General features: G+C 32.8%; 1 protein-coding gene across 1 annotated transcript; it reads right to left on the bottom strand.

Annotated features, from left to right (window-relative positions):
* Positions 1-6,952: 6,952 nt before the first annotated feature.
* Positions 6,953-7,632, bottom strand: LOC120089406 (auxin-responsive protein SAUR50-like). Its single transcript, XM_039046860.1, has one exon. It carries the CDS (start codon positions 7,602-7,604, stop codon positions 7,197-7,199), a length of 408 nt encoding a protein of 135 aa, XP_038902788.1. The 5' UTR covers positions 7,605-7,632; the 3' UTR covers positions 6,953-7,196.
* Positions 7,633-14,068: the final 6,436 nt, after the last annotated feature.

Genomic DNA, 14,068 nt, shown 5'->3' on the forward strand with positions numbered 1-14,068 from the left:
AAATATGTCTTTCTCTACCCAGAAGACTGAACCTATCGTATAGGTCGACGTCCAATCGTTTAGCAAACGCTAAGCGATCATCTAGCAAAAGCTAAGCGATCGTTTAGTTCATCATTTAGTTCCGTGTCTATCACCTACAAATACTACACGATCATTTACCTTAGTCAAGCTGCGCTTAGTAAATCTTATTTACTTGACAACTTCTGTGAGATTCTTTTTCCAAGAGAGAAAATCTCAAAATCAAATTTTCAACATTACTAAAATTAGGAAAACAATTTTCGTTACCATGAAATCACCTATAACCTCCCACTCAATTGGTTATTATAGAAAAAGATTTAATTATCCAATAATTAATATTATTATTGTAACAACCCCGCCTCCTAGGACTACTAAAAAGGGGATTGTTACTGCATGCATGCATAAATATTCGCATTGAGGAAAATAAAGTAAAAATAAAATAGAATAACATGATTTTGAATTGCTTTAAGTATATAAGAAACTGTTCTACCATTATCTTAAGATCTTAAATCGTTCGACCAGGTAACCTTTAACATGAAATAAATTATAAAAAAAATAATAAAATCAAAACATGAGAAAACATAAAGGTGCAAATGCAGAAGCGATTCTAGTTCCTTTGGCACTGTCACAGATTCCTCTTGTCAGTCGCCCGAGTATCTTTGCTTTTACTTGAAAAAAAAATAAAGATAATGGTTGAGTATAAAATACTCAGTAAATGATCCCATTATTGAGATCAGGCTATGCATCCACGAGCAAAGAATGATGGCCCGTGGCTCATACAGCTACATCGGATTTTTATGATGAAAGGGAACCAAAAGACGTATTGTCTTGTCTTGATACGCATGTTTAGCGGCCCGTAGGCACACCGTCAAACATGAAAATAACATGAACGTGAACCCGTCGACTCACGCATGTCTAGCGGCACGTAGGTACGCCGTCAAACATGGAAATAACATAAACGTAAATCTGTCGGCTCACGCATGTCTAGCGGCCCGTAGGCACACCGTCAAACATGAAAAATAACATGAACGTAAACCTGTCAGCTCACACATGTCTAGTGGCCCATAGGCATATCGTCAAATATGAAACATGAAAAAGAAAATATGAACGCAAACATATCGGCTCACGCATGTCTAGCGGCCCGTAGGCACACCGTCAAACATGAAAAATAACATGAAATTAGACCCATCGGTCCTCTAAAATAAAACATGCGGCGACGGTAAACTGCCCTATTGATCTATTCATGCATTACATACATAATTTCAATATTGATTAGAAATTCGAACATGCTCATAATAGATAAAATCATGCTTCAAGAGTCCATTAGTTAACTTATTAATTCTAGTCTAGGTCGCCTGGCACAAAGGCACCGATAATAGTACCACTTCCCTCAACTTGGTAAAAACACAAAACAAAATCTCAACCTAAAGTTGTGGCTTGGTCCAAGACAAATTCCAAAACTTGATTTAATTAGCCATCATGAATTAAATCCAAAATCAATAACTTAATTTTTCCACTATTACTCTCAATCCAAAAGAATAACCATCCAACTTACCAAAACTCAAGGTTTCGCAAGAATGGGCAGCGGCGGTTGATGAACTCAATGGTGACTGACCGAAACGACGACGGAACCCAGTCCAACGCCGACTGAAACGAGTGGTTGCACCGATCGGAAGCTAGGATGGTTGTGCGCATCAACTTGTGGTTGGGCGTGGCGGCAGAAGCGGGTCTGCACGGGGGTTGAATGGCTTAGGCATGGCGGCAGAAGCGGGTCTGCACGGGGCTGAACGGCTTGGGCGGCGTTGTCCTGCGAGCGCTAAATGGAGGAGACGGCTGTCAACGACGGCTCGCGGTCAACTCCGAAATCTATCTTTTTCTTTTTCTTTTTCTATCTTTCCCACATATATATAAATAACTTAAACCTTTTCTCTTTTCCTTTTAAGAAAACAAATTCCCTACTCTTCTTTCAAAATATATATACTTTTATATATATTTTTTTTTCTTTTAAACTCAACAAATTTAATTATCTCAAAATCAAATCTCCAAATGCAAGTCAAAATAAAATTTAATTAATTCCAAATAATTAAATTATATTTTAGCTTAGCCAAATACATAAATCTCATATTCTAGTTTATCCAAGTAGTCCAACATAAAAATAAAGCTTAATTACAAAATAAATTGGGGTGTTACATTTATAAATATAAATGATAACCAACTTATCATACTATATTTATAACCTATAGTTTTAATATTTCATCTCATTAAACATATAAACCATTGTTCTTTTTCTATTTCATGACACTTAATGTAAATCTCATTTACATTAATTCTCCACTAGATGTATCTCATACATCATATCGATCATATTATATATAATCAAATTACCTTTTGTCAATTTGAACATTTCAAATCAACACCAAGAATTGATCCTCAACTGAGTCTATTGAGCTACCAAGGGGACCTTATGGACCTGTAGCTCGAAGCTCCAACAGTACGTGAATAACTGACTAAACTCTTTAGTTACGGGATCCACCATCTGTTAACTGCCAGGCTATTGGATTTTATGTTTTAAAACTCGTAGTTTGTAAATTGATAAACATATTCTATTTTTTTCCGATAAAATTGTTACTGAAATCGTAATATTGAATAGAATAAACTAAGGTTCTAAGGCTATTTAATGTAGACTTGAACTTTATGTGATGGCATAAAACATGGATCAAGTTCGAGTATATAGCCTAAAATGGTCTATAGTATAGGGATAAAGGTTGGGCGCCTTGTTCTGGGGACATTATGGATGCGGCCTACTTTGTAGTTAGTACAAACGATGTGATCCTGAATCTTTCATATAGAGATATGTGAGTGGGGGCATCCTATGCAATGAGTTTGTATAAGACTAGACCACGACTTAGTCACTTTTGCTTTATAATACCGTTTACTGTATAAAACTGACTAATTCAAATTTGATGACCTAGGTAACTCAATCTCAATCCTGAGCTAACTATGAACTCCTGTTTATTTGGGATTATTTTTAGATCTGCATAGGTGAGAGCAGCAACAACGCTGGCTCAATAAGCCTCCCATTTCAGCGGTAAGACCGAGTAAATAGTTGAGGACATAGGGTGCAAGACGAACTTCACTGCTACCCGTCTCTAGTGGTAGTAGATAGGTCCTTAAGTGATGACTTCAGAATTAGAACAAGGGGCCCCACCCTCTCACTAGGCTGAGAAGGACTCGATTTGTTGGTTGGACAACAAAACAATTGTTCTTTGGAGGTTCAGTGGGACTGAAGGAACAAGAAGTGTTCTCGGGGGTAAAACGGTATTTTGACCCACCCAAGACCACGAACAACCTATGAAAGATTGACTTACTGGTTATGGTTATATCAGATGGACAAAAATATATCTACAGTGAGGAGAGTGTAACTACGGGACTTTAGTGGAATGACCCGTTAGTTAACAAATGTTGATTAATTAGGTTAAAGAGTTTTACCGGTTAATCTCAGATTGTTGGAGCCCATGATTTGTAGGTCTATTAGGTCCCCCTACTAGCTCATATGGATTAAACTTAGAACAGTATGTTGGATTAATTTGATTTGTTTGAATTAGGAAAAATGATTAAAATCGACAAGTATATGCGATATCGCTATCAGCTTTTTATGGAGTTCTATTTTCAAATGTGATTTGAATTTTGAAAATATGAATGCGGATTCATGTTCGGGAGGTCAAAATTAGTCAAGAGGGTCAAAACTGTAAAAAGTCAAAGGGTTGACTTTTTTGCTAGGAAAAGTCAAAGTTTGACTTTGACCAAATGGAAAAGAACCATTTTGTCCTTGACTAGAGTTAGTTGAATTATCCAACATTTTTGTTGGATAATCCCACTAATTTAAGTGGACTATGTGTAAATATTATAGAATGACACACAGTCCACTTTGGTTTAGTACTTTGTGAGATGTTGATTTTTGGTGAGTTTTTACATGCATTAGATGCATGTAATTGTTTTATAAAAGGAAGTTTTATAAAACAAATTTCTTCTTCTTTTTCTTTTTAACAAGCTGAATTTTCTATAATTTTGGTTTCCAAATTCTCACAAAATTTCTCTTTTTCTCACATTAACTTTGAACCTCCCTTGCTTTTCTTTTCATTGCTTCATTCACCGGGTCCCACAACTCGATTCTGAGTCCAGAGAATAGCAAGGAAACTCTAGTGGTGGTCCGGTAGAGTTCGGGTCGAGATTCAGCGAGAAAAAGCTTTTTTCAGGAGCTACAAAGGTTGTACACTATCCCTTTTAATTTATTATTTTTTTTACATTTGCATGCTAATTTCCTTTAAATTAGAAGCAATTAGAGTGTAATTAGATCCTTATTCCACTATGTATATCTCGTGTTCCATCACAGGAATTCCACTAAAGACCGACAGCTGAACTCTCCTTACCACAGATATATTATGTGTCCATCTTAACCAATCAGCAGTGCGACAACCCTTTATAGATCGCTCGTAAGTACAACTAGACCAATAACCGTTATACCCCTATAATTAGTTCTAACTCCTTAAGTATCACCGATCCCTCTAATGAACATAAGTCATAGTCCTACTATGACTAAGTCCTCTCTTCCAAAGAGAAGCTGTGGCCACTATGTTCAAGCCCCGAAATCAGCCCTTAAAGGAGCAACCTCTTTACCTATCCTTGCTTCGCAAAATGAGTGAATTTCATCTTATGAATTGAGTTCCCAGCTCCTAGATCAAACAAGTCTCCAAAAAGGTACGCATGTTGAGTTGGCAATCTAACGACTCTCACCCATACTAATCAAAGGACCGCCCTCAAAGGCAGAAGTTTCCAAAACACTCAGGATTGAGGTTGTGTCACCTATGGTCGTTTAGGTGAGATGTAAGTCTCTAGTATCAATAGCGTTATATACAGAGTCTAGTCATCTCGTGGTCCGATCTTATACAAACTCTTTGTACAAGACACCCCCGCTCGCACGTCTCCACATGAATGGTAAAGATCTACCATCTGTAGTAGTTTACAACACTTGCAAACTTCTACAAAGTGGGTCGTATCAGTAGTGTCACCAGGATCAGGTATCTTACCTTAATCCTTATACTACAGACCTATTTAGGTTATCACTTAAGTCATGATCCACTTGTATATCACATATACATGCGTATATTCACATAAGATAACCAATGAGCTTTGTTTATTGGATATGAGTAAATGCCAGAATGAAATAACAATTATTTTATTCATCAAACAATGTGTATTATTATAAATAACAAGAATCCGGGAGAATTAGGACATCGATCCCAATACAACAACACTCCCTTTTAAAACAGTTATCCCCACCCTAAATGGTCCCCACATCTAACCAACTCTCTAACAAATTTCTCACTAATCCCCTATTTCTTCTATAATTACTTTCTTACCCCTTCGTTTGTATGTATTTATAATTGGTGGTCTTACAATTGATACCAATGTTAGAACTCTTTAGACCAGAGGGTTGGATCCTCCCTTAGCAAAACTTGCTCAACATTCCAAAAGATGCCTCCCCTTACCCAACAACACTTCCTTTTAAAATGGTTATCCCCAACCCAAATGGTCCCCACATCTAACTGACTCTCTAACAAAGTTCTCACTAATCCCATATTTCTTCTGTAATTACTTTTTTACCCCTTGTTTGTATGTATTTATAATTGGTGGACTTACAGTTCAGATCTCATCTGTATTCGTCGCGGGTCCTTTATGGACGTGATTCGACTCACTTCTCTCATTTTGGTCTTAGTTTTTGAGCTTGTAAGAGATCTTTGTACTGGTGTGATGTGAAGCTTACCATACTTCGATGTTAAGTTAGTACATGGAGTATACAGTTTAGCTAAGTAGAGAAGAAGTAAGGTCAGAGCCCTTTCTTTGGGGATTATTAACTCTTCCTTTAACAATCGTATGTGATTATGTGTAACTTTAGCAATATCAAAGTTGTTTTCAACACTTGAAGTTGCAAGGTGTCAGACTAAGCATAGTTCAATTGTTTTTCAATTTGGTTTAAATTTTGAGACTAGCTTTTTCCTTTTGAAATGCATGTCCCTCGATATCACCTTGGGCTTTGCGTTTTACCGTCGGCAGCCCTCAACACAACTGGTCTAGATGTAATGCGACATGAGCAAGGTTAAAGTAACCACAAACCTATTAAACTCGTTTATGTGAGCCTTGAGATCCTTGGAACTTAGCCCACGTGAGTCCATATACATGAACCCATGTTGTTGGCAGGACCCACAATCAGCAGCCTAGGCCCCTACGACTAACATAGACCTTGTTTAGGATTTCTTAGCTGTGGTTGTGGTTGTGGCCTTTTACACAATGATTTTTTTTTTAATAAAACAGCAATATTTAGATTCAATTGACAAATCAAGATCTTCAAGCTTTATGATTTGTACTCATTTCACGTCATATTATTATATTTTCATTATCTGCAATTAAAGCAAAAGAAACAAATATCTTATTCTCTATAATTGTTTGTGTACCCATTAATTTGAGAAATCCTTTTTATTTAATACAATAAAGGACAGTTCGGGAGATTTAAACATCAACTTTAAGTAAAGTAGTATATATCAACTATCGCTGAACTGTTTTAACTGAACTAAGTAAGTAACTTATAAAACAAGAATTAGTAAAATTAGCAATCAACATATATATAATTTTTTTAGTACAACAAAGTGAGGACTTGAGATTTAAACCAACGACATTAAGAGAAATATAGCACCAATTACTCTGACTTTGACTTATAGTAAGTGTATAATTTTTATGATAATATCAAAATTCAGAAAACACAACATATTTATTTGATCTAAACTTGTTTCCACACAATTTAAAGAGAGTTAAAAGAAAGAGTAGAAACACAAGAAAACAACAAAAAGTAGAAAACATGATACACCATTTTTAAAACACTTACACTTGAGAGTAAAATCACACCAAATTGAGCACAACACAACTGAGAATAATGAACATGTTATCAAATGGCTATTAACTTTAATTATTAGCCATTCTCAAAATACCAAATTTTCCATTTGGTAAAAAGTTTTACAAAGCCATGAAGATTTGAAGCCACGAAAAAAACAACCTCTTGATATCTTCTTGGGTCATTTCAATAGCTTCAAAAACCCCGTGGTTATGGTAATTTCTCCAAATCACTATCCCCAAATGCACCCATTCTCCTCCTCCTCCTCCACCCATTCCTCTGCCAAGATTCGCTCGAGCTCGCTCGGTCGACAAGGCACCGTCAATGCCCCCTCGTGATCAAATCCATACTCCTCTGCTGCTGCCTCTAGAAGTCTCAAAAATGTTGGGTTTGTCAAACAACTCAATGGAACAACAAACCGTTTCGGCTCCTCAGCATCAACTGCAACGACCGCAAAATGTCCTTCTTTGACATCTTCTGGTACCGGAGTCGATTCGTCATCCCCAACTTCGTAATCACATTCATCTTGACCAGAATCGGACCTCCGACCTAAAGAGAGGCTTCTTTGAAGCTTCCCAACAGCGGTCTTGAGCTTTACAATGCCATTTTTCTTCTTGGCTATGGTCACAAGCTTGGCCATTTGGAAAAATAATGATAAATGTATGGAACAATTCTACAAAAGTTTGGTTTTTGTCAAGTGGGTGTTCAATGAATTTATATTATGGTGTTTGTGGGATGGTCAAATAATTAAAAAAAAAATCGATGAAAACAGTGAAATTGAATGGAAGTTGATGGGATATTTATTATTTAATTTCTCTTTCTCAAAAAAAAAAAAAAGAAAAAAAAGTACAGAAAGGAAAATTATGATTGGACAGACACAAGTTTAGGAGTTTTGAGTTTGAAGACCATAGCATGTGAGTACGTCACTCTCAGCAATTCCATGAAACGTCATGTCTGTCCCTAAATAATTTTAAGATCCATTTTCCCTCTCATAATTTTCTTTAATTTCTCATTTTTCATAATAATAATCTATTTCAATTCAAACATATAGATGGTTGTTTCTGGTAAATTGGATAGATAATGTAAATCAACGATAACATTATTTTTCACATAGGAGAATACTTGATTACATTCTAGACAACACCTAACTAAAATTTGACTCATGTCAATTTTTTTAAAAAAACATGATTAAAAATTTGTTTTTTTATGTATAAAAAGAGAGAATTTGCTTTTTCACATGAAAGTTTTTTTCTTACTTCATTGAAAAATTAAGGCTGAAAAAAAAGTACAAAATGTTTTGTAATGTTTTGTACTATTAGGCATTTTCAATATAAAATTTTAAGAGATGACCCATTTGATCATAATGTTGATATTGCTTGTGCTTGTGTTGTGGTGTGTTTTTAAATTGTCTCCCAGTCCAATAAGGTTCAATTATATCTGATTTGGTCTTTAACTAATTTAACAGTTTTTTTTTTAATTATTGATTAGAAGTATGAACATTTATATTCAAAGTACAAAGGAAAAACTATGGCTGATCAACCAATCCCTATCCTCTAATTTCTATCATTATGTTATCCTCTCTCATATAAATATCCAATTTAAGTAATTAATTAAATTAGACATATATGAATAAGAAAAGGACTTAATTTAGATATATATGATCAAATATTATTCAAAAATAAAATTGCAAGGTACAGAATTATGGAGTACAATATAAAAATATTCCTTTTGCAAAAAAATGAAAGGAGTACAATATGAAAATATCTAATATAGTTATTGTGCCATAAAAAAAATCTTAAAATAAATCCACCAGTCATTTTCTAATAAATTCAACGCGTACTTTGTCATTTCGCAGTCTATATATAAAATGGAGAGAATTTTTTGTATCTTGCATAAATTTGAATAATGAGGAAATTTTAATTATATAGTAGATACAAATAAAATTTGAAAATATTAGCTACTATTGATCTTTTTTTTTTTTTTTTTTGGTACACATGTTGAAATATGTGAAGTTAAGGGGGGCGGCCTTGTTAATTTGACAAGTGTGATGGATCAAACTCAAAATTTATCATTTTTTTCCCCTTCCAAATGTCTCTTTCACTAGTGAAAGTGTTCCAACAAAAAGGCAGAGGGTAAAGGCAGAAAAGCCAATAAAAATCAACCCTCTAAGCTTTTGATTGAAAACTACTTCACATGCATGCAGCTGCATGGGTGATCTAACATAGGTGTCACATTATATATATATATGTGTTAAATTGTAAATTTGGTCCCTATAATTTAGACACAATTAGAATTTAGTCCTTATAATTTAATAAACCACTCATATATAACCCACACTGTAAGGACCATTTAAGAGACTTTTATAAAACCATAAGAACTATTTACAATGTTTTATCACACCATACATGCTAAATTCTATCTTTTTAAACTATAGATTAAACTTTAGTTTTCTCCAAATTATAGGGACTAAATTTACAATTTATAACCTGTATATTTTTCTTCCAATAGAAACCTTGTTGATGACTCCTTTTTTGGGACAATTCAAAAAAATGGTAAATTCAATTGTCACGTAAAGTGAAACAAAACTCATATATGATAGTAACAATGGAATCAAGCCAAATTGTCTTGAGATTTTGAACCTATTGTATTATCTAAATTATACAAAATGTCTCCTAACATATCCATATAGTTATATAAGCAATGGGAATGTACACGTGTATATATATATGCTAGGTAAGACTTTGGGTTTTTTTTGGGGGTAAATGTTTATAATTATAGGTAAATTTGGATCAAAGAGTAAAATCAACATTGAGTATGGAGACGTTAAATCAAGAAACCAACAATATACTTACCAAAAGCAACACATAGGAGCCGAATGGGTTCAACGAAATGAGCCATGTCAATACATCCCATGAGGCATGTAGGCCACTCGTTTGCCCCAATCTAGCACGTGGAAGGACAACTGATGCAGTAGGAAATATATTTAGACCAAATCCATGGTCAAGGAAGGAAAATCCATCGTTAAAGAGAGAACTCTCTCAACGAATACAAGTTTTATATTTTCAAATGGATGATAAAAACTTTTATTACAAATCCTAAATGACTATTAATAGTCTTACATGAAAATAAGATAATGAATTAAAATGGTGATTCGGAGGGTTTTAGATCAACTTTTCTTTTGAATACATCATAACAGCTTTCGAGAGAAGTAAGTTACTAGTCTACTCTCTAATTTAGATATCGGAACGTGTATGTTGCAAGCATTATACCTATATGCAAAACTTCCTCTTTTGCAAGTTATGATCTTTCATAAATTACAAATTTACTTTTTTCTAGATTTTGGTTTCAATTTTACTTTCACCTATGTTAAATAGACAGCCACAAAATAAAAGATGAGCAAAACTATGTTAACATATTTTGTATTACCATTTTACTCCTAACATTTCAAAAGTTTCAATTACAATGAAATGAGGTTGATTAAGGATAAAATTGAAACAATCCGAACATCAGCTAGTCATAAAGCAAGGAAGAGAGTATTTTGTATATAAATTATGGGTAGGTGAAAAATTTATTGTACAGCAATATATTTTGATTCTAACAAGCAATGTTGAATCGAAATCACCTGAGAGAGCTGGCGATGATTTGAATTGAAGATCATATTATATATATATATATATATATATTAAATTGCTTTTCTTCGCAGGTTCCTATAACTGTTGAACAACAAAGAAAATAAGCATTTGGAGTTTGTTGGAATTTCTTTTCTGAATAATATATATGGTACCATATGCTTTTTAACCTAAAATATTTTGTAATCGAGTTAGGGGACAATGGGAAGGACCTGTCAACCTTTTATTTATTGTACTTTAATTTCCAAAATAATCACTGTTTTTTTTTTCAATTTTTTTATAAATGGAAAATGAAGAAGATCTCAACAGAAATTTGATTGATTGTTTTGATCACGTAAATCATCCCCTAAACTAATTTAGTTACTCTAATAATGAATTACATTTGGTAATGTTTAGTCTGGCTTTATATATTTCTTATAAGATTTCAATCATCATAAACAATTTTTTCCCTTTCTTTTTAACTGTTTTTCAAAAGGTTGGTGGAATTGTACCATTTTTTTTTTAGTTTATGGATGGCCAGGCAAGACCCAAGACACATACGTCTCAAAAGAAAAAAAAAGTCAGATTCTCGCGTTATGTGACAAATCAGTTAAGCTAGAAGATTTATGCTAATTAGAAAATAATCGAGTTAAGCTCGACGACCTTAGCGTTCTACAACCACGATGTTACATATAAACTATAGCATCTATAAGAAAAATGCTCTATAAATAATCGCATTCGACAACTGAATTGTAGTTGGCTCGACATTAGACCAGTGTGAGTACTCTCACGCAGGTCAACTTGGAGGACGAGATCAAACCAAAGAATCAGGCCAACAGAGAGCCCAAAAAGGATTTATCATGGCACGCGTGTAGGTTTTTCATGACAACAATGTAACAAAAAACAACAAATGAAAAGAACAAAAAAAATAGAAAGAAGAAAGAAAAATTGCATTGACGACCAAGTACTTCAATTGAGTTTTGCGTTCATCGACGTAGAAACATTACTAAGTATTCACAGGTGCATAAGAAACTAACACACAAAACTTAAAATTCCCCCTTAATAATCCCACTAAGCCATTAGGTCACTTCCTTCTAAATAAAAACCACTACCCTAAATAAAAGCTAATATCATTAATCTAAAAAAACAATTAATTTAGATCTCGTTTTGTAACAATTTGGTTTTTGGTTTTTGGTTTTTGTTTCTGAAAATTAAGCTTATATAGACAATATTTTTGCCTCCAATTTCTTTATTTGTTATCTACTTTGTACCAATGCTTTAAAAAACCAAACCAAAATTTTAAAACTAAAAAACTAGCTTTTAAAAATTTGCTTTTGTTTTTGGAATTTGGCTAAGAATTCAATGTGTGGAAAATGACATTCAAATAAATATTTCGATCTGTTGACTTGAGATTTACATAGGAAATTTATACAAATGATGATAATCAAATTTCCTAATCTATAGCATAAATATATGCATAATTCATAATTCAAGGCACAAATATGCAACAATTGTACTCAAGAAAGATGCAAGTTGTTGTAAAAATTGAAAAGAAAATAAGCTTTTAAAAACCAAAAACAAAAAACGAAATGATTACCAAAGGTCTTCAAAAAGTTGTTTTTGTTTTTAGAATTTAGATAAGAATTCAACTCTGGTAATTAAAGAAGGTGCTAACCATTGTAAGAAAATATGAAAAAATAGGTTTAAATTACAAAAATAAAAAATAAAAAATAAAAGAGTTATCAAATGAGATTTTAACTATTTGCAAATTAAGTTTGCACTCATTTTTATGCTAAGTTGATATATTTACTTTTATTAATAATATAAGAAAAAGGGAGGGTCCTACAATTATGAATATATTTCTCATTCTTACAACAAAATATAAAAACAATTGAGAAAAAAACGCAATAGAAAAAAGAATAGAAAAAGAAAAAAAGAAAATGAGAATATAATAGTGGAGCCTCGCCATTCTAACTCCATTATTTATTTCTTTCCTATCTCCCCCCCTCCCCCCCTATTTTACTTGCTTAAAAAAGAAAATATTCCTTTTGCTTAGAAATGAAAAATGAAAAAATATTAGTTAAAAGGAAAAAAGAAAAAGAAAGATAATGGTTGATAAAACTAAATGAAAAAGTAGAGAATGAATGATATGTTTGGAATACATATTCAAATATTTAATTTAAAAAATAAGTTATTTTGAGAAAAATTAGAGTGTTTGACAAACACTCAAAATAGTTTTTCAGATATATTTTAATCTATTTTTATAAAAAATATTTAAATAATAATAAGTTCTTTTTATAATTTTTTTTTTTCAATCCAAACGGACCCAAAATCCAGACCGTTGGTAGAGATTTGGATGGAGGGCGTGTGAAGAGACACATATAAGTATAAATACATAAACCTAAAGTACAGACAAGGCGTTGTACAAATCCTAATGCTAGGTTGTACAACCGAACCGATCCATCTCTTTAACCTCAACCTCCTCCCAACCGGCCCGGCCCACCGGCCCACCGGCCCATTTAATTCTTTTTCAGATTATTGTCCCACACCACACATGTCCCAACACTAATTATTAATTTAATTTCAACTCCAACCCAAAAAAAAACAAAAAAACCATTAATTATTAATTCCCACCTCCCTCCTTTCTTTCTGTCCAATACAAACTTTCTAAAAAATCCAGCTATTCCATTAGTTTAGTTGCTTCTGGGTATCTTCTCAAATTTCTATTATATATNTATATATATATATATATATATATATATATGTTTCCCTTTTATTTTATTTTTAACTAATTTTCAAGTTAAAATACCAATTTAAACCTCTTATTTTGATTTAGTTCTTTGTGAAAAATAATGGTTTCAACTCTTATGATTCAAGCTTATAATTTGATTTACGATTCAATTCTTAGGAGCATTTAGAGCGTTAAAGTTGATTATCATACAGTCTACGAGATATAATAGTTTTATATTTGGAGTGTAGAATATTTTAGTTTGAGTAAAAAAATAATAAACACGATGGCAAAGAGGGAGAGATGTTAGGTAGAAAATAGTAATATTATAACAAAGTGAGATTTCAAATAGTATTAGTGTAGTTAATTGCGATTATAAATAATTGTAATTATATTTGGAATCTTGAATATTAAGTGGATTATAATAGCTCATTCCACGCCAACTTCAAGTTCGGTCCAAATAGTCCCTTAATTTTAGCTCTTATGATTTAGTTCTTTGTGAATTTAGTTTTAATTTTTCAATATGAACATAACTTAATAGATAAGACATCATTAACCATTTCATATATTAATGATTCAATCTTTCACCCGATAACTATTGAACTGAATGAAAAATAGAAATAAAAATGATTTTGGCCAAACTACGAAAATCTTCTTTGTGGTTATAAGTTATTTATCGGGTAGGATATGAAAACATTTTCTCTTACGTGATAATAAGAGTGCACTTTTTATGTAGTTGAGTAGAATTTGAGTAGTTTTGTGGACCAT

Source organism: Benincasa hispida, chromosome 10 (genome assembly GCF_009727055.1).
Source record: "Benincasa hispida cultivar B227 chromosome 10, ASM972705v1, whole genome shotgun sequence".
Lineage (NCBI taxonomy): Eukaryota > Viridiplantae > Streptophyta > Magnoliopsida > Cucurbitales > Cucurbitaceae > Benincasa > Benincasa hispida.